The 20,122-nt window shown below is 42.9% G+C and overlaps 1 protein-coding gene across 2 annotated transcripts in view; it reads right to left on the bottom strand.

Moving 5' to 3' along the window:
- Tmem117 (transmembrane protein 117) overlaps positions 1-15,635 on the bottom strand; it is a 435,767-nt gene extending 420,132 nt beyond the window's left edge. Inside the window, exons 1-2 of one of the 2 annotated variants that reach the window (XM_051189733.1) lie at positions 15,443-15,635; positions 7,773-8,075 (exon numbers count right to left, since the gene is read on the bottom strand). In XM_051189733.1, the coding sequence (XP_051045690.1) occupies positions 7,773-8,049 (277 nt within the window). In that variant the 5' untranslated portion in view covers positions 8,050-8,075; positions 15,443-15,635. Of the gene's footprint in view, positions 1-7,772; positions 8,076-15,217; positions 15,360-15,442 lie in introns of those variants that run through there. The other variant, XM_051189734.1, reaches the window with a different exon arrangement.
- Between the last annotated feature and the right edge of the window lie 4,487 nt (positions 15,636-20,122).

Raw genomic sequence — 20,122 nt, 5'->3', positions numbered from 1 at the left:
TCCCATTGCTCCTCCTCTACTGCACACTGGCCTGAAGTCTCAACCCCTAACTAATGAAATCTCTTTTACTCCCCACTCTCTCCCTTTATAACTTCCCTCAGAGTCAGCCTCATTAACTCCCTCAGTAACTATGCCATCATTTCACAGTTTCTTCAGATTTTCCAAAGACTCAAAGAACATAAGTCTAGAGTCATAACATGAGCATTTAAAGACCAAAGAACTTAAAACCCAACCAAACTTTGCACTGTTTTTCCTGCTCTTTCTTAATACAAGCCTTTCACAACCTCATGCCAGACAAGCCCTGTTTCTCCTTTTACCACCGCCATGCCTGTATTTAAAACATGAATCATCCGTGTCTCCTTCACTTGCACCACCATTTAGCCCATGTCCTGACTGTTGTATCTCTGTGCTTCTTCTTTCTCGGATCACTGGTCCATAGGGTGGATGGAGCAGACTCAGGAGTCAGGGTTCTGATGTCTGTGGATACTATGGAGATAACCCTCCAGGACACAGCTTCTGCAACTTTATTTCAAAGTATAGGCCATATATAGGACTGGGGACCTAGGAACAAACCCTAATTTGCATTAAGTAGCACACTCCTATCACAAAGTTTCTTATGTGGCAGTAGGATCTTATAGCAAAGCTCCTAGTACAAGTCTTAGTTACCATATGTGCAGCAGAGGGAAGGCTTCTAGCAGGAATCTGTCCCAAGGGCCATGCTAGAGATAAATCAGGCACCCAGCCTTAGAGACAGCTTTCAGATAAGATCAGTCCTCTGGACACAAGGACAGTCTCCAGATAAGGGCAGGTACAGAGCAGGAAGTCTCACTAGGGAGGGTCCCATGTATTCCAGCTTTGGAGAGAGCTGCCAGGCCATAATAAACTGTAACCTCTGACCATCAAGGTCTCCCAACACATTTCTACCTAATCCCAGTCTTGCTTTAGCCTCCATCAAGGCCCCACTCAGCCAGGAAAGTTTCCTCTCACCTTCCTAGCCCACTGTGACCTCCCTCTTGAATTCCCACAGCCCCCAGTATGGGCTATTCATTTGATACTTGGTATGCATTTCCTTTTATTATCTGAGTATTTAATTTTTCATGCCTATGTATCTTGTCTCTTTAACCAGATTTTAAATTCCCTATCTCATGTTTTATAAATGAACAAATGAATACCCTTCTATAGTTTCTAATGAAGAGGCACAAATCAATCTTTATCCAGGCCTTTAAATTTATTGAATACTGTATGTCAAGCACTGTTTAGGTCCTGAGTATTAGATGGAAAATATCAGCATAAGGTCTGCTCTCAAAGGGCTTGTGGTATAGCTTAAAGACCAGATATTAATGAAACAATTGTACAAATAATTATACATATATATGTATATGTGTATATATATGTGTGTGTATACACATGTATATACATTTATACACACACACACACACACATACATATATATATATATTCGGTTGGGGGCTGGGCAATATAAACAGGCTGTGCTGGATAGTTTTGTGTTAAATTGACACAGCTAGAGTCATCTGAAAGGAGGGACCCTCAATTGAGAAAATGCCTCCATAAGATCTGGTGGTAGTGCATTTTCTTAATTAGTGATTGATGGGGAAGGGCCCAGCCCATTGTGTCTGGGCTGGTGGTCCTAGGTTCTATAAAAAAAAAAAAAAAAAAAGGCAGAGCAAACCAAGAGGAACATGCCAGTAAACATCACCCCTCCATGGCCTCTGCATCAGCTCTTGCCTCCAGGTTCCAGTCCTTGAGTTCCTGTCCTGACTTCCTTCGATGATGAACAGTGCTGTGTTAGTGTAAGCTAAATAAACCGTTTTATCCCCAACTTGCTTTGTTCACAGTGTTTCATCGCAGCAATAGTAACTCAGACTAAAACACAGGTTTAAAATCACTTTCAGATGCTACTCCTGGCAGACCATTCTGAGTCTGCCGGCCTTCCCTCTCTTCAGCTGTGGCTGGGTCTGACTTCAGTAAACCCTCAGAATATTCTTCTTATTAAAAGAGAGGGACAGCTCCTTCAGGCAGAGGTCACCTGACAAACAGTTAATGTGGCCATGTTGAAAAGGAAAGTAGACAGGAATTCTTTGAACATGTCAGAAAACAAAAATAGAAGACAGAAGACATAGGAGGAGAGGATGTATTTGAGATTCCATTTGTTGCACTCTTCCTGTTCCAGACCAGTTGTTTGGTAAAGTCGCACAAACCCTCTTTGCCCCACAGATGAACTCCCTTGTGGATTGGACTTAGCAAGTTCTTACAAAACAAAAGGAAATGAAGGTAGCAGGTGACAGGAGGTGGGTATGGATCATGGAGGAGTTAGGGTGAGGAGAGGGGAGTGAATATGATCAAAATACACTGTATGGAACTATCAAAGCATTCCTAAAGATATTATATTTTTAAAAGGAGGATAGGTCCTGCAGTGGTGGCACACACCTTTAATCCCAGCACTTGGGAGGCAAAGGCAGGTGGATCTCTGTGAGTGCAAGACAACCCTGGTCTACACAGCTAGTTCCAAGTCAGCTAGGGCTGTTACTAGAAACCCTGTCTTGAAAAACCAAACCCAAAAAAAAAAAAAAAAAGAGGACAGAATAAGAAGCTGAAGAGCAGAAGAGCCAATAACTAGTCAGGAGGTATAGGTACAATTTCCAGGGAGAGAGAGAAAGAGGAGGCACACAGGAGATGACACCGTGGAGATATGGAGCTACGGGGAGCCAGACATACAGGGGAAAAAAGTCACAAAATGTAGATTAATACAAAAAGTTTAAGTTATAAGAGCTAATAGGATAAGCCTAAGCTATAGGCAGAGCTTTTATAGCTAAAAGGAAATCTCTGAATCATTATTTGGGAGCTGGCTGGTGGCCCAAAGATAAATCAAACTATAGGTTTCACAGAAGTTCAGAGCGTGGTGGGTTAACACAGCTCACAGAGTCAAAGTACATTAGATTTTCCTGCCTTTCCTTGACCCCTGGCTCATGTACTAGTGCACATGTTGTTGGGAATAACTACAATTCATATTTAGAATAAAAATGAATTACTTAATAAACAAGAATTTAAATTCCCTTCTTATATAAGTATCACAAGCAGGTGGATGATGTCTTTCTGTATGACATGAATATATGTTTCTCTTATTGGTTGATGAATAAATGCTGATTGGTCAGTAGCCAGGCAGGAAGCACAGATGGGGCTACCAGACTAGGAGAATGCTGAGAAGAAGACAGAGAGGAGCTGCCAGAGAGACACCACGTAGCTGCTAAAGGAGTAATATGCCAGAGTATTACCAGTAATCCACAGCCTCATGACAATACACAGTTTAATAGAAATGGATTAATAATTAAGTGAGAGCTAGCCTATAAGAAACCTGAGTCATCAGCCACAGTTTATTTGGAACTAAAACTGTGTGTTTATTTGTAACTAAACAGCTGTGGGACTTGGCAGGACAGAAACTCTGTCTTTACTAGTGCACATGTTGTTAGGAATAACTTCAATTTATATTTAGAATAAAATGTAATTGTTTAATAAACAAGAAATTAAATTCCCTTATATAAATATCACAAGCAGAATTTCTCTATCCATGGATAAAAAAAAATGACAGAACATATTATTTGAATGTATATTAAAATAAAAAATCTAGACTCATCCAAGCAAACAGAAAAGAGAGACATCAGAGAATGCAAACATCAAAGAGAAAAAGCAGAGAATTCAACAGAGCTCCCTTCTGATAAATCAAGAGTTAGTCTTGAAACCAAAGAAATTCTTTTGAACATGCTCCTCGGTCTCCTGCCTCTCTGAGTATGGTGAAGTAGGCCTGTAATCCAAGCTCTTGGGAGCTGAAACTGGGAGACTGGGGATTCAAGGCCACCATGAGCCACAAAGCAAGACCCAGCTCAATACAAAAATCATGCTGCTTCTATTATCTGTGAAACAAAACTGTAACACTGTATCTACATAGATGTAAAACTGCAATTGTAACATTATATCTCTCACGCATAAATCAGTAACCATTCCACAGGTTTAAGAGGAGCTCTCATGATTACTCCAGTCCCTTACTTTGTCTATAAATTAATAGTTTCCTGTTGTTCTTTTGAAGTTTCCTACCAAGAGATAATAAAACATATGACAGACTTATAGTGAGATGAAAGGGACATGGAATTTTATTTAGTATCTACCATCTGGCATTTTATTAGAGGATCACAAAAGGAGAAGCTGCTGTACTGAGGTCACAAAACCATTCTGATCATTTCATAAACCATCCTGGTATTTCTGTAGCACAGAGTTCTGTGCTTGCCATTTAGATTTAGTCCCCTCAGCATGCACACGCCATCATCAACATTGCTGTCATGGGCTCGTATCCTCACATCATTAAAGGCTTAAATATAGCTTTTTAAAAATGAATTATGTATAAAGGCTAGTTATCTGGGAACCCAGACAGAAACATTTATCACTTATGAAGCCAATAAGAACATTTGTGCTTGCATTAAAGTATGGATTCTATCCCATAATGCTGCAGGCTATCAGCCAAGGGCATCCTGCCTAGCTGCTTTGCAGCAAGTGGTCTCCTATGGAGAGGAAACAACTGGAATAATGCAAGAGGGCTTTGGAAAGAAACTTGAAGGTGGTGATACTTGAATTGGGATAGGAAGATGGAAGAAGTTGGTTGATATGTCAGAGGAGGCTAAAGTGACAGAGGAGGGCCAGCAAAGGAGGCAGTGTCTTTGAGGGTAACACACTGTACATTGTGCAAAGGTAAGAGCCAGGCTCTAGAAGTTACCAAGAGCTCGTCCATCAACCAAAGAATTTGGATTCTATTTTTTAGAGGATAGGAGTCACTTAGCAATATAGTAAAATCACTCTATAACCCATGGTGAACCAGGAGAGATTACCTAAGAGAAATGACTTAGGGTTCATGAGCCAAGGAGGAAGAGAGATGAAGAGAGGCAAGGAACACAGGTTTTGAGTTCATCGGGAAACCCAACTTACCTCACTCACAAAACTTGCAAACTAGTTATTCCTTCTCTAAGAAACAGCACTTGTGATTTGTAAAGGGGAGAAAAAAATGTGAACTGAAGTAATAGAAGCAGAGTTAAAATCTTTTCTATTGTAAGCAGAAAAGTTAATATGTGCTTCTACATTATTTTAAAATAGTTCATCCTCGGTAAAGCATCTGAAATCTAGAGTACTGCTTCAGAGCTAAACTACTTACAGGAGAACTGGCATGCAAGCCATGATGAAAATCTGGGTTTAGCTTAAGAGACAGAATTTGTAAGAGAATAACTTGGCAAAATGTAGCAATTATGAAGTAAACTGCCTGCTCTCATTATCGAACTAGATGGTTCTCAGCCGTCTTTTCATTGATTTGGATGCTTTTGTCCAACCTTAATAGTCTGGCCCATTTACTATAACTACTGCATTTTCAAAAGTTCCCCAAATAGCTTATAAACACCTGTAGCCATTACTGGTAAGGAAACCTACTGACTTCTCTTTCGAGCACTCACTACCCATTTTGGAATCTGAGTCTTTCATGTTCACCACCCACCCTTAACTGCTTCTACACATAAGATTACTACATATAGCACCCTGCTTGTTCAATATTTGATGGGAGAGCCAACTAACAGTAGGTTCCTATGTATCTTCTGTGTCAATGACCTGCATCTCCTGACTACTGCATGTACTAAAGACCACACCTTGGAAAGCACCACTAAAGAATGTCATTCAACCACACCCATAAATCTTCTCCCTTTTGTCACTTCCCTTTCACTTGAATTCTGGATGCTTGGTTCTCACCTAAATCTCCAAGCTCTTCCAGGCTGCTTTCAGACTGTTAGCCCCTTACCTGTCCAATCAGATTCTCCTTTGCCAGCTTTTATTTGCAAAACGCAAGTCTGAGCAATTCCCAGCAGACTTTCAAAATCCACATTCTGGGGACCATGCTGGACAATTCAGATTGCACCATTCACATTTGGACATGGTTATCCCTGGTGGTTCTTTGTGATCATCAGCAACTTGTTCGCCTATCCCTGGCCCACTGACCTCCCTAAACCCAGTATTCCAAACCTTGACCATGTGCCTTCAAGTCCCTTATTATCCAGCCACCCTTATTCTGTTCTTTATAGTAAAGTGAGGACTGTCAGATGGGAAGATACTTTCCTCCTGTCTTCTCCACCTCAGATACACCTACTTCAGCATCATCTTCACTCAGCTTGCATCTAAGGGATAGGGCCTCTACTTTGGTCCTCTTAAACCTGAGATTTATCCCCACATCCTAAGCCCAGAACTAAAGATACCTTCAGAGATGCAGCCATACTTATTTGTTCTGTAAAGATTTTCTGTCTAAATCACCCCAAAATCCAACACCAGCTGTTACCACTGCTGACTACAATACTCTATTATTACTTGCTATCATGCTGAGCACAATGAGTTTTTATTAAAGTCTCTTAGTGACAAACCAAGTTGCAGCTCTTAGACCAGATTTCATCTTCGTTGTGTATCAGCTCATCAAGTATTGTACATTTATCTGTTTAATTCCCTCCTACAGAAGGTAAATGCTTATGACAGCAGAGGCTTTGCCTATTACATGTTCTGGCCTAGTGTCTGGTAAGTTAATATCTGTTGGATGAATGTCCCTACTTCTTAACCAACATCAATTATGCCAGCAGCAGGAACCACACCCCACTCAGTCAGTCTCTTCCCTGGGAGTTTGAACTTGGGTAAAGCTGGTTTCACTAAGTGAATGCACACTGGATCTTATCTAGGTCTTGATCACCCCAAAGTCCAAAGTGAACTTCCTCCTAGGTGTCTGTGAAATGCTGCAATATCCTTACTTAATTTTAAAGAGGTATTTATTTATGTATTTTATGTCTATGGGAGTTTTGTCTGCATGTAGGTCTGCACACCAGGAAGAGGGCATTGGATCCCATGAGACCACAATTATAGATGATTGTGTACTGCCATGTGGGTTCTGGGAATTAAACTCAGGACTCTGGAAGAGCAGTCAGTGCTCTTAATCATAAAACCATCCCTTTAGCACAGCAGCTCTCCACCTGTGTGTCATGACTCCTTTGGTGGGGGGGGTCACATATCAGATATCCTGCATATCAGGTATCTACATTATAATTCACAATAGTAACAAAATCACAGTTGTGAAGTTGCAATGAAATAATCTTATGACTGGAGTCACCACAACATGAAGAACTGTATTAAAGTGGTGGAGCATTAGGGAGGTTGAGAACGACTGCTCTAGCACATAACTAGTTACTTTTTAATGTAAACTAATTTTTCTGATATTTTTTGACAAGAGGTTCCTTCACACTCTACTGTTCTTTCGTATAATACACCATTCAGGTTCTAAATAAACATCATAAAGTCAAACTCTGGGGGTTTTGTTGTTGTTGTTGTTGTTTTGTTTCGTGTTTTTTAACCAGGGGATGGGGATAAAAAAAAAAGGCATGGGTTAAGAAATGGCTCAGAGGGAAGGTTTATTGCAACAAACCCTGGTCACTATACTTACTATACCACACTCAGGGCTATTTTCATAGTGTTTTGGTTTAAGTGAAAACTGATACCAATTTCATTTCATGACCATTTCCCTTCAACATCAAGCATGGGACAATTAATGAGTCTGCCTAACTACAACAGCCTAGAGTTGAGGCTAGAGCACAAGCTGTAAGCATCTGGCACTGGGTTTTGGAAATAAACAGCTCTAGCTCAGAGATTAGGCAGTCAGGAGCCAGCAGCATGGCCGCACATGGTACAGTACTTACCAAATAAGCGCTGATGGAAGAGAAACTTGCCAGCGATTAGTCCTATGAGAATGGCCAGTAGCCATAGAAGCACCTTCAAAATCCTCCAGCCAACTCCTCTAGGGTATTTATTTGTTACAAATGAAAAACAGTTTCCAACAACAATAACATTGGCTTCTGTCTGGCTGTGAGAAACTGGGTCCTCCGCGAATATCAAGAAGTTGAAGAAGATGACCAGGTAAGCCACGATCATACGAGACCAAGGATGCTGGAAATAGTAGCGGAAGTCCTTACCCATCCTTCAAGCCTTTGATGCTGCTTGACCTGCGTAAGGGAGGATACAGAGTTAACGCTGGAAGACAAGCCACCTCTCCATTGTTACCTATTCAGACCCAAACAGTTCCACAAGAAGACAGGTGGGAAACACCACCCTGTTCCTGCAGATGGCACCAGGACCAGTCTCGGGTTGAAGAAAGTTAACTCTGTCTTTACCCTACTATCTATTCTTATCTGCTATCATTGGAGGACTAGTGGGCAGACCATGAAAGAGAGGAGAGAAAGGGACAAGTGAAGAAAGAGCACTGTCCAAAACTGAGGTAATGGTCAGGCATGGTGGCACACACCTGTAATCCCAACATTTGGGAGGCAAAGACGGGAGATTTAGGAGTTCAAGGGCAGCCTGAGTTACTTAGCAAGTTTGAGGCAAGCCTGGTCTACATGAAACTATTTTTAAAAAGTGAGATAATGACTAAGATGACATAGAGGAGGGTACAGAGCACAAAACCTACAGGATGCTTTTAGACATTGTACCTTATGATAATCCTACAAAGCTATTTACAACTTCAAGAGAATTCAAAATAAATGGAACACACACATGTCACAAACACTTTGCCCAAGTCCCTCTCTGCCCAACTGTAATTACATAATTTGATGGATACAGGACATACTTCCAAATCTTTTCCTAGACATTGCCAAATGGGCATAAGAGCAGAAAATTCCCTTAAAAACCTTTATAGTTTTGTTAGATAGTTTCTAGAAAGATTTTAATATACCTAAGCTTACAGTAAGCATCTTCCTGGAGGTAGGCAAAGCTGGACCACTCTTGCTTGTGAGAAGTGAGAAAAAAAGGAAGATTTTTGGAGAAAGACCTGGCCAGGTTCAAGTTGCAGGCTGATAACTAAGATGGTTCTGTGGGTGGAGACAGCAGGCTGCTCCTTCCATGTAGTCACAGTCGTTTTCAAAGACACGAGGGTATTGCAAAATCATGTTATGCCCATAGCAATGGTTGGCACCCGCACACACACACACAGCCTTCTTACTATGCAAATGTCCAGGTCCACAGCCCTTCTCACATCACCCCCCTTCTTAAGAGCAACCCACAACCCCCCCTACTCTGTAACTCCCACATTGGACCTGCCTAAATCCACCTGGTCTTGTGAGAGAAGCCTATAGCTAATGCTAGTGCTCATTTCTGTCATCTGACTTGGCTCTCAGATTCAACTGTATCTGTTTCTTCAACAATAATGACTGTTTATATATTGAATAGCAAAACTAATACTTTGACTTCTACTTACCAGTTCATTTTTCTTCTTTCCCAATTTTTAAAAATAACTCCAAAAGATTAGAAGGGGAGGGGAGGACCCTGGCAAAGTCCACACAGCTGTGACCTGGATGTCTGCATGCATGTATCATTAGCATATGAGTTTGGGGTCATAACAACCCTCTGAATGCTGTTATTACCATTTTCCACCCTTTATTTTATGGGGAGGGAGTTGAGACTCTCAGAGTGTGTGAGTTGCCAAACAATAGAGCTGTGCTCTGCATCTCTGGGGTCTGACGTGTGGGTGAAACAGTTGTCATGTACCCCCACACACAATAGCCAGGGCATCTTCAGACACTCTCCTCATCTAGCAGGGAGGGGCCAGGGCCCCAGCCCCCAGAATGTCAAGCCTTGCATAATTTCTAGAGGTATTTCTGCTTCTAGAGGCAAGAGCAGAAAGTCTGTAATATATCCTACTATTCCCCAGGGGGAACGTGTGTAAATGAATGAATCCTTCACAGATCCTAAATACTTGGAGAGGGCAGGGGATGATCAAGGTTTTCATTTATTCCTGACTTAAAGGATAACAATGACACACTGGCCCGAAGTTATTCAGAGTCAGTAGAAGATCTGAGGACAGATTCCCAGGCCTCAAAACCCCACCCTATACTCCTGGCTTAAGAATGTCAATTAAAGCCACAATCTAAGGTAATGAAGATTTGTCAGAACTCCTTTAGAAAAGCAAGTTAACATGCACATGGATTGCTGTAGAATTCACCCAAACTGAAAGTCCTGCACCTTCAGTTCACAAGCCTGCCAATGTCAAGTCCCAGAAGATGGTCATAAACATTCAGAAATGCCTGCTCCCAGGGTCCGCAGCCCAGACTCTTAAGAGACTGGTGACTTTCACATGAGCTATGCATTAAAATAGGTGTGGTGCTCACACCGAAGAGCAAAACAAACAGTAAAGAACAAAAATTAATGCTATGCACGTCCATAGAGTCAACACAGGAATGAGCGCACGGTTAATCAAAATTTCATGAAGAGATCCTTAAAGTATCCAAAACCCACCAGCATAAAGCAGTTCCTGAAAACTCACCACAGGTTCTAACCAACTCTCCTACATGCCCAGAAACAGAGACACAGACGCAGGTATCATTTTAAGTCTGTCTTCTAGGTGACTGTGCTCCTCTCTTGCCATCGATGGTTCTGGCAAGGCTGCCACCACTATCTCCTCTCTCATGGCAAGTGCACAGGTGTAGGGGAGGAACTTGGGAGAGGGATTTAAAACCCAGAGACTCCTTTCTAAAAATGAAATACTGTGAATTGCATTGCTGTTTATTTTTTAAACTTCAGAATCTTGCTTTGTGGGCAATATAATGTCCACATACCAAAGTTAAATGAGCGCATTGAAAATTTTTTGGAGACAGCTGCTGCTACCCAGCACTTACTCTGTTTTGGGAGGCAGAACTATAGTGCTGAGCAGCAACCCTACACCAGTGGATGATCTCCGTTAATCCCAAGGGATGCTAGGAATGTGCCTGTCTGCTGCTATCATGTTACAGATAGGGAAATGAAAACTCCAAGCACTTGCCACCCATTAACTCACAGACCCCCCCCCCCAAAAAAAGAGTCAGAATTGTAATGCTCAGGCCTTGCTTGACCTTTCTCATCTCCCAGGGCTGGAGGTTGTTAGCCTTACAAAAGTTATTTCTGCCATGCTTCCAATTGACTCATTATCTGTTCCAAGAGTTCAGTGACTTCAATCCTAGCAGAATGAAGCCAGACCCTGGTATTGATCATTTGGTCCTTCTGTGAGGAACATTAGGATAGATTTATTGTTTCCTAACATCCAGAAGTTGAGGTGGCATTTTGCAGGAGAGCCCATAACTCAGGTACTTAAGTATCTTCACCCATTCCTATTCTGTGACTCTAGACACAAAGATGTCAAGTTTGTCTAGTCATTGTGGCTGCTTTTTAGCTCTTTAGATACACAGATATGATCCAGAGTGCCAAAACTGCTTCCACCTCTGCAGTTTATAGTAAGTCATTTGTTGACACTGTCATTAAGATTCCAGGACTGAGGTTTTCCAACTGACTATGCTACTAGGCACAGAATTTGGAAACGTTTCTCTTTTTATTTTTCAAACCTTCCAACCCCACCATCATATGTGGGAATACCTTTATGTTTACTCTTAGCATCCCTAGTGAAATCATCCATTCATTTGTTTATCTTCTTCACTCGATCCTCCCCAGAGAGATCACAAGGGGCTATTTCCTTCCATGGCAGAGTACAGCAGGCAATCGATAAATGCCTACAGAATAAACTCAGAAGGGCTCTCCTTGTATAAGAATGATCAAAAAGACAGAGCCATGTGACAGACCACATCAGCTAAAGAAAAGATAAAAGGCAGGCACCCAACCCTAAGCCTGCAATGATGGCACTGGCAGCCACCACGCCACCAGTGCCTGGCTCAGCACTGTCACAATTGATTACTGAATATTCACTGACACCAGACTCTATATTAGTGAGCTTTACGATCGTCTCTAATAGGTTGAATAGCAGTCCAGGAAAAAAAAAACTCTTATTTTCCTATGTCACATACACTAATGATGGATCTGAGAGAGTTTAGACTTTGGTACCTTCTGCAGAACAGTAAAGCTGGCTGTAGGTGTCATTCAAATGTGAACCCCCCAGCACTGTTTTCCCTGCAGAAAACTTTGACCTTTCCATGCATGTTAGGAAGTTTTCTTTAAAGGATTCAAAATACTTCTAGGATGATGAGTCTATTGTTACTAGACAACTTGAGTCTTGATAGTGAGATCATCAGAAAGAGCCAAGGACCATGGGAATATTAATTCTTGTCCCTTGTTTTGGAACACCAGCATAAGTAGCTGAGTTAGTCTAATGGTATTTTGGTAAGACACCACTGATATTCAGTCTGCCTCTCAGAAGGACAAAATTCCACGCCCCTTAATTCTCTCATCAGCAATGACAGTAAGGTAATGCAACCATTAACGCCATGGAAGCCTTTGGTTTTATACACAACAGCTATGATGACCAAGTTGATAACTACAGACTAAAAGTGACTATTCATCAGCTGCAATAACAGTGCCAGCTCTGAAGAGATGTGGACTTACACCAGATAACTGAAATGCCACATATTTTACCAAAAGCTGGCATTCCAAAGGAACATGAAGGAGAAATGAAAGAAAGGACCTCCAGATCAAAGCAGTTTGTAAAGAAAATGCTGTTCTTTATAGCTACTGAGCAGAAAACATGAGGTCAAATGTTTCTAGGAGAAGACTGACATCATCTACATAAAAATGAAGTCTGGCTTTAATTCCAAAGTAGCATTTATCAGTAATTTGTTCAATATCTACCACTCTCAGACACCCATGTGCCAAAGTTACCTATACATGCTAGGTACTAAATAAACATTTACGGATGGATGGATGCATGGATGGATGGCTAACAGAGTAACCTTGGGATATACCGAGTTCCCATTTCAAAGAGAGTAGACCATGGATTGGAAGAATACTAATAAATCCCCCCCTTTTTTTCAGGGCATCTGATAGGTTTTTTGTAAGGGACACATTAAACACTTAAGGAAACAGTATTAAAAAAAACTAACAGAGAAAAATAAAGCACAGAAAGTTGAGAGGGGGGCATTGAAAGCCTCAGAGAAGGGGGGGTGTCCAGACATAGTGTGCTTCAGGAAGTATAAGGCATCTGAGGAGACTGCACATGGGAACAAACACGGGCCTGGAAGCAAGCTCAGGCTCAGGGCATCAGGGGAGCTAATGGTGTCAGCTGGGCCACAGTGTCTGTTGTTCCAAACATTCTGGAGGGCAAGGGGAAGAAGCAAGGAAGCTAATGAGGAAGACAACTGCCAGGTAGCAAACAGGTAGAAGTGTAGGCAGCTTACAAGGCTCTGCTTCCAGACACATGGAAAAGAAGCAGCCAGACTTACTGGTAGGGTAGGTGGGGGAGGGACTGGTCTACCTCAAACTCAAGAGTGAAACTGCTATTTCCTGGGCTGGAAAACGTATTTGCTGAGATACAGAACTTTGGGGGGCTATTTAAAAATACATTTTTGAGTGATTTATATGTGTTGGGCTCTTGGAAAGCACTACTCACATATTATCTCAGCTAGTCTTTAGACCAACCATCCAGTAAGGACACAGAGATCCAATGGGGCCTGCCCAAGGTCCAACAACCTGCCCAAGGTCACATAGATGCCAACTGGCAGAAACAAGAATGCCTGCATCTGTGTAGCCCAGAAGCACAACCTAGTTAGCATCATGTCCCCAACTATGAAGGAAAGTGGTACCCAGTCAAGACTTGAACCTGCTAATCACACAACGCTCTCTGATGGCGAACAGATGAATAAAGAGGCATGACAGAGGGATAGCACCAGTGTTGTAGGGAGAAAACAAACAAACAAAAACAGAACAACAACAACAACAAAAAAAAAACAGATTGCTTTCCAGGGCTGTACTGAAACATCCAAATCCATAAAAATGGATGCAAAGCAGATAAATCAAATCTGTATGTATTTCCTGGGCCAGACCTAGGATGAGCCTGATAGGTAAGCATAGGCCTTTGTCTTAAGTGGAAAGTTAAGCAGACAAGTATTAGAAAAGCTGGGGGTGGGGTGAAGTCGAGGCAATCCTTGACTACCAAGGTCCTGGGTTCCATTCCTACCACCTCAAAAACAAATAAACAAAAACAAAAGATGGTTATAGGAGAAGGCACAGCACTAACTACAGGTTTTATGGTGCAGACACCAATCACAAAAGTACAGTTGGGGTTTTTGCTTTCAGTCCAGTCCAAAGACCACATAGCCTTTTAACCTTCCAAAGCAATCAATGCAACCATCTAAGTGGCTCTGCAGAGGGACAGAGATGGTATCTGTGGATAACCAGATAATTTACAGGACCACATCCATAAATCACTTCCTTTCTCTTCACATTGTATCAGACGTTAGTAATTCTCCTCCCGTGTTTTCATCCTGCAGTCCATGGGACATCAATCAAAGCAAGTTTTTAACCCATAAGCCAAAAGCCAAGTTGGTTTGAAGGTCTTCCAGAAAGACAACTTCCCAATGAAATGGCAAAATGGGGCTGAGTCCCATCGCGTTATAAAGTGATGTAAACATTAGACCCTTTAAAAATGCTTAGACTGTCCATTCAGTGCCATTTGCTTGTCGGCATTATGCTCCGAGACAACACAATTTAATGGGTTAAAGATCACTCGTGCATGGAGTTATCTATTAAATGACTGGCGGTTTAAAGCAAATTAAATAAGACTCATGGGTACCTTTTTTTTTTTTTTTTTTTTTTTTTTTTTTGATCACAAGAATTAGATGGAAAGTGAGTGGGGGTAGGGGGGAAGTGATGAATGTCTGAGTCAAAAGACCCAATTGCTCTTAATCTACAAAGACTGAAGGTATAGGAAGATACTATATCCATCATTAAAAAAAAAAAATGAACAGAGCAGAACTAGTTTTTACAGAGATTTTACCACTATAGTCAGTAAATTAGAATGTATTTCAAAAAACAAATCAAACCATAAAAGCTTTTTAGACTAGGGTGGGGGCACCTCATATTTTACATACTTCACTTCTTTTCTTTATTCCCATGCTCTCTAATATCGAGGTAAGCAAAACACACACACACACACACACACACACACACACACACACACACACACACACACACACACACGTTCCACAGAGGGTAGAATGAATCTCATGAATCTTAGCAGCCAAGATGATGCTCTCTCTCAGGTCAAACACACTTGCGGGCCTGTGGTAGTTTTCAAAACAGAAATGGAAAACTAGTTTTGATTCAGTCACGACGGAGTTCGCAAACACGCAGGCCTCTCTATTTCCTTCCCGAAAGGACACCTACGAAGTGCAACCTGTTTCTTTAGTCAGCAGCCAGGGGCTTGGGTCCCTGCGCCCTGGAATCGGTGGAGCGGGAAAGTTCCAGCTGCCCGCGGCCCCTCCCCTGCAGCCGGGGCTGGCTCTGTCCCCGCCCGGCTCTGTACATGCCTGGCGTCCGCACCCCTGCCCGCTGAGCTGCGGGGCTCCGGCCTGTGCGCCCAGGGCTGCCGGCCGAGGGCTGCTGCAGGCCACATACTCACCGGAGGGCGGGCGCGCGGCTCGGCCACCGCTGCGGGCGGACGCAGGACGAGCGGCGACACGGCCGGGCCGCGGCGCGCTGCTGTCACCCGGCTATAAATACCGCGGCCCACGCTGCCGCCTACGCCGGGCGCCCTCGCTGCTGCCGCCGCGCCGCAGAGTCGGCCCGGGACCGCGCCGGGCACATGCCACCCCGCCCGCCCGCTCGCTGCCCGCCTCTGCGGAGCCGGACCCGGCAGGGCAGGGCAGGGCAGGGCAAGGCAGGGCAAGGCAGGGCAGGGTAGAGCAGGGCAGGGGTGCTGCTGTGGCCTAGGGAGAGCGCCTGGCCTCGGCCTGTGGGAACCAAGAGAACCGCAGCTGCTGCTGCACCCTGCGGGGAACCTGCGCAGCGACAGGGAGGACCGCTAACTTTCTAAGGTGGCCTCTCAGGTCACACTTCCCGGCTGCTGTGTCCTGATGCGATGGGATGGGGGTGGGGCGAGGGGCAGCGAGAGTCTCACACCTGCCTTCGGATTGCATGTATGTATGTATGCATATGCTTGTGTATGTATGTATACATATGCACGCACACATGTGTGTGTATATATATTCATACTCACATATACACACATGTGTGTGTATACATAAATATATGTGTGCATATATAGAATATTTGTATATATTGTGCATATATAGAGAGAGAGAGATAGGTACATGTGGATAGGTACATGTATGTATGTATATATGCACATATATAGTTATTTGTGCATATGTAGTGTGTGCATAAATACATACATACACACACACATACAGATAGATACTAATGCACACATGTGCACAAATATGTAAGCATACATCCACTCATGTGTACATGCACAAATATATGTTAACACATCTCGGATACTTGCTGTTTGGTTGGGTTATATAGTTCTCTGCAGCATGTGTCAGGAAGAACAAAGGTCAAAGGACCTGGTCTGATAAACCCCTTTCCCTCAAGCATGTCTGTCTGACAAACCCCTGTCCCTCCACCATAGCAACTTCTGCCTTATCTTGCTGGTTGCTTTAATGTGTTAAATGTTGCAATATCTAGCATGCAGATAGCTAGTGCCTACTGACAGCCCACACTAATGGGCGTGATCACATTTTGTACAGGGAAATGAAAAGGGAGATAGTTCTTGTGTCCCAGCAATAGCAAATTTAGGCAGACAAGGGCAGTCCTTCCCCTGGCTGGACTGAGAATTCAGAGTAGAGTGAGTAAAGGCAGGCAGTTGTGACATCTGCAGATTTTGAAGTCAGTGGAGGGCAAGTCCTGTATGAACTGCCAGCCCTCCTGCAGGTGCCACATTTTTGTAACTGACACTGTTGTCATAGTTTATTTTCAGGAAATTATGGCTTAACAAATCTCTTCCATGGTGCTTCTATAAATTTCCCTGAGTGTGTCCTATGCCGGCACTGTGTGCATTTCACTATAATATTTGTTTTTTACCTTTTTTTTCCATTTACTTTACCCACTCTTTTCCACCAAGATTTAAACTGCTTGAGAGCAGAAACAAAATCCCACCATTGCCTCCAGACACCTAATACAGTGAACTCCAGGGATCATTCAGTGAGTTGGGGATAAATTTCACAGATGAATCTTTAGATTCTATTGTGCTTTTAGTATTTATAATTAGGATTTCTCCCCAGAACAATTATTAAACCATGTAACTGCTTCACATGCATTTATAGATGTTGCATTTTTCCAGACCTCCACTTAAAGAGGGTTCAGTCAGCTGAAACTGGAAAATATGACTTTGTCTGGCCTCATTTGCATGGAGCTTGTTAATCTACTTAAACTGTTCCTTATTTAATAATAACATGATGAATAAATTTAGGAAATGTTTCCTGTACACTCTTGAGAAGTCCTGGAGATAGCCGGAAATGTCAGACAAATGCCCCTTTACCTCCTCCTGGAAGTTCTCTACTGGGGTGGCTATTTGGGGGACCTGGCAGGCCAGCATTTCTGCTTTGGTCTTTGTGGGTGACTTATGGAGATAAAAGCCCTACTTTCTGTATACTAGACTGGCTGCAAGCATGTAACAGCTGTGTGCAGAGCAGTGACCCCACGTTTTCTACCAGTGCTCAGAGCCAAGCAGTTCACTCTAGCTCTCACAGTAGCAACACAAGAGGAGGAAGGAGCAGAAAGCTGACGGGGTGGCTATTTGAGTCCATGTTTCAGCCTGTCATGCATCCTCTCCATCTCTCAGGGAGCCTGTGGGGTCCCAGTAAGATGACCTGGAATGGGGAATGTTGGTGTACATCCTGATGCAGCCACTCGCTAGCAATGGTCTGAGGCAAATTGCTTCAGCAGGAATCCCATGCAACCAAGACATGGATTTAAGGGCCTATTTAAGAACAAATGCTACTAAGAACTTAGACCACCGTCCTGTGATTTATTCTCATTCCTTTCCAGTCCCATAGACATTTCAGGAGTTTTACATGACCCGATATGCATAAAATACCTTTAGCACTGGGTATGCAGTAGGTGCTCAGTGAATGCCAGTCTTCCTTCCTGTCAGACATGCTATTTTATGTAGACTTCACTCAGAGTCAAATCTGTTTATTCAGTCTAAGCAGTGATGGTTAAACAGATAAGGGCTGAAGAAACAGCTCAGCCAATAAGGGCTAAGGCTCACACCAAAGGGACTACCGAGTAGTCCCTTCAAGCAGTGTCTGCCAGCAGTGGCTTTCAAAGGCAATAGCTAGGAGTTTACAAAAGAATCCAAGATGGCAGGGCTTTAGATTACCTCCCTCCCCCAATCAAATTCCTTTCTCATCAGCATCATGTATTTTAAATATGAGTTTAGTAAGCTGGCTGCAGTTGAGGACAGAGCCAGGGTAAGGATAAACATAATTTAATTCTAATAATGGTAAAGTTCAATTGAGTATTGACAGGATTGAGAGATGCCCAGGAAAGAACACTTCTAGGTAAGTTTGTGAGGACTCCAGACACATTGGCACATGGGACAGTAACAAAGGGGGAAAGACCGTCCCTGGATTTGAGCGACATTATCCAACAGGCTAGGTAAGGCCAGATAAAATGAAAAAAGACTAAGCCAGCTGATGTATACAAGCTCCACCCACTCATCCCCAGCAAGCACATCTGCTGTTGCTGCTGCCATTACCTACGGACATGGGAACTGAACTCCAGCTGATCCCATATGCTTTGCCTTCAGACCACACACTCTCCAGGGAATTTCTAGGTCTTCGGCCCTGTATTAGGGCTACATGTGTCTTGAGAATTCAAACTACAAGGTTGCAGATGCCCATTGTTGGACTACCTAGGCGTCAATCATGTCAGCCAATCCAATAACACCCCCTTTAAAATTGTGTGTTTATGTATGTGTGGGGAGGAGGGGGGAACAGAAAGAGTGTAAGAACCAGAAGAGAAGGAGAACTGCAAAATGTCATATCTCAGTTAAGACAGAGCCACTCTAATTATGAATTCCCAGCAGCTGTGGATGCCTGCATTGGGTCTGCATAAAATGAGCCTGTCAATAGTCAGGCATAGATGGAGGGGGATCAGTAGCCCTGTCCCTTACTGTGACCCATTTGCTAATAGATTCAAGAAGCCTTCAGTACTAATGATGACCTCACCAGGCTCAAGTAGATAGTGCTAGTCCAGGAGTCACACAAATGGCCCTAGGCAAACAAAATGAATCATAAAGCAATAAAAGTGCTGGGCCTGGAAAAGGGACTGGTGACCAACAAAAGAAGTTGATAGGGACAAGAGGAAACAAGAGGGAGGAGGGACGAGTAACCAGAGTGCATAGACGCATTATGGAATTGTCAGATAATAAAATTAACAAAATTTTATTAAGGTAAAATCCCTATGTAAAATCATGTTTGTGGGTTTAAAAATCAGAAATGAATGCATGAGCCATATATTTCTGTTCAGCTTTCATGTCCTAGTGGCTGAAGACTACAATTTACTTGTGCTTTGCTTGCTTTCAGAAAAAGGCAGGGTCAAGCAGGGAAGTGGTGGTGCCCGCCTTTAATCCTAGCACTTGGGAGGCAGAGGTAGGCAGATCTCTGTGAGTTCGAGACTAGCCTGGTCTACTGAGTTAGTTCCAGGACAAATAGGGTTATTACACAGAGAGACTGTCTTGAAAAACAAAACAAAAAAGCAGGGTCAATATGTTTTCAACCATTGGGAGAAATTATAACTGTGAACAGATAGCGTAAATGGCCCTTTTAAATCCAGAGGAAACCATGACTGTAAGCATCTGTCCAAAGCCAAATGGAGGATGCTTGCATCTGCAATTATGAATTCCAATTAAAATCATCTTTAACTTCCAATAGGCTCAATCTGGGCAGTGGTAACTATACACTCTGAGTATAAAACACTAAAGTCCCTTATTGCTAAATTGGCAAGAATAAGAATTTGAACATGATTTATAGTCTGGTAGTTTTTGCCAACTTGACACAAGCTAGGGTCATCTGGGAAGAGAAACCTCGACTGAGAAAATGCCCCATCACATTGACCTGTAGGAAAGTCTGTCTGTGTTTTCTTGATTGACAGATGTAGGACTCAGCAGTGTCATCCCTGAGCAGGTAGTCCTGGGACGGACATGAAACAGTTGGCAAGCCATAAGAGCAAACCAGTAAGCAGCATTCCTCTGCTTTAGTTCCAGCCTCCAGGTTTCTGCCTTGACTTCCTGCCC

The sequence above is a fragment of the Phodopus roborovskii genome, unplaced genomic scaffold, assembly GCF_943737965.1.
Source record: "Phodopus roborovskii unplaced genomic scaffold, PHOROB, whole genome shotgun sequence".
In the NCBI taxonomy this organism is placed as follows: Eukaryota; Metazoa; Chordata; class Mammalia; order Rodentia; family Cricetidae; genus Phodopus; species Phodopus roborovskii.
The sequence above is the reverse complement of the archived record's forward strand: the minus strand, read 5'-3'. Positions and strand labels throughout refer to the sequence as shown.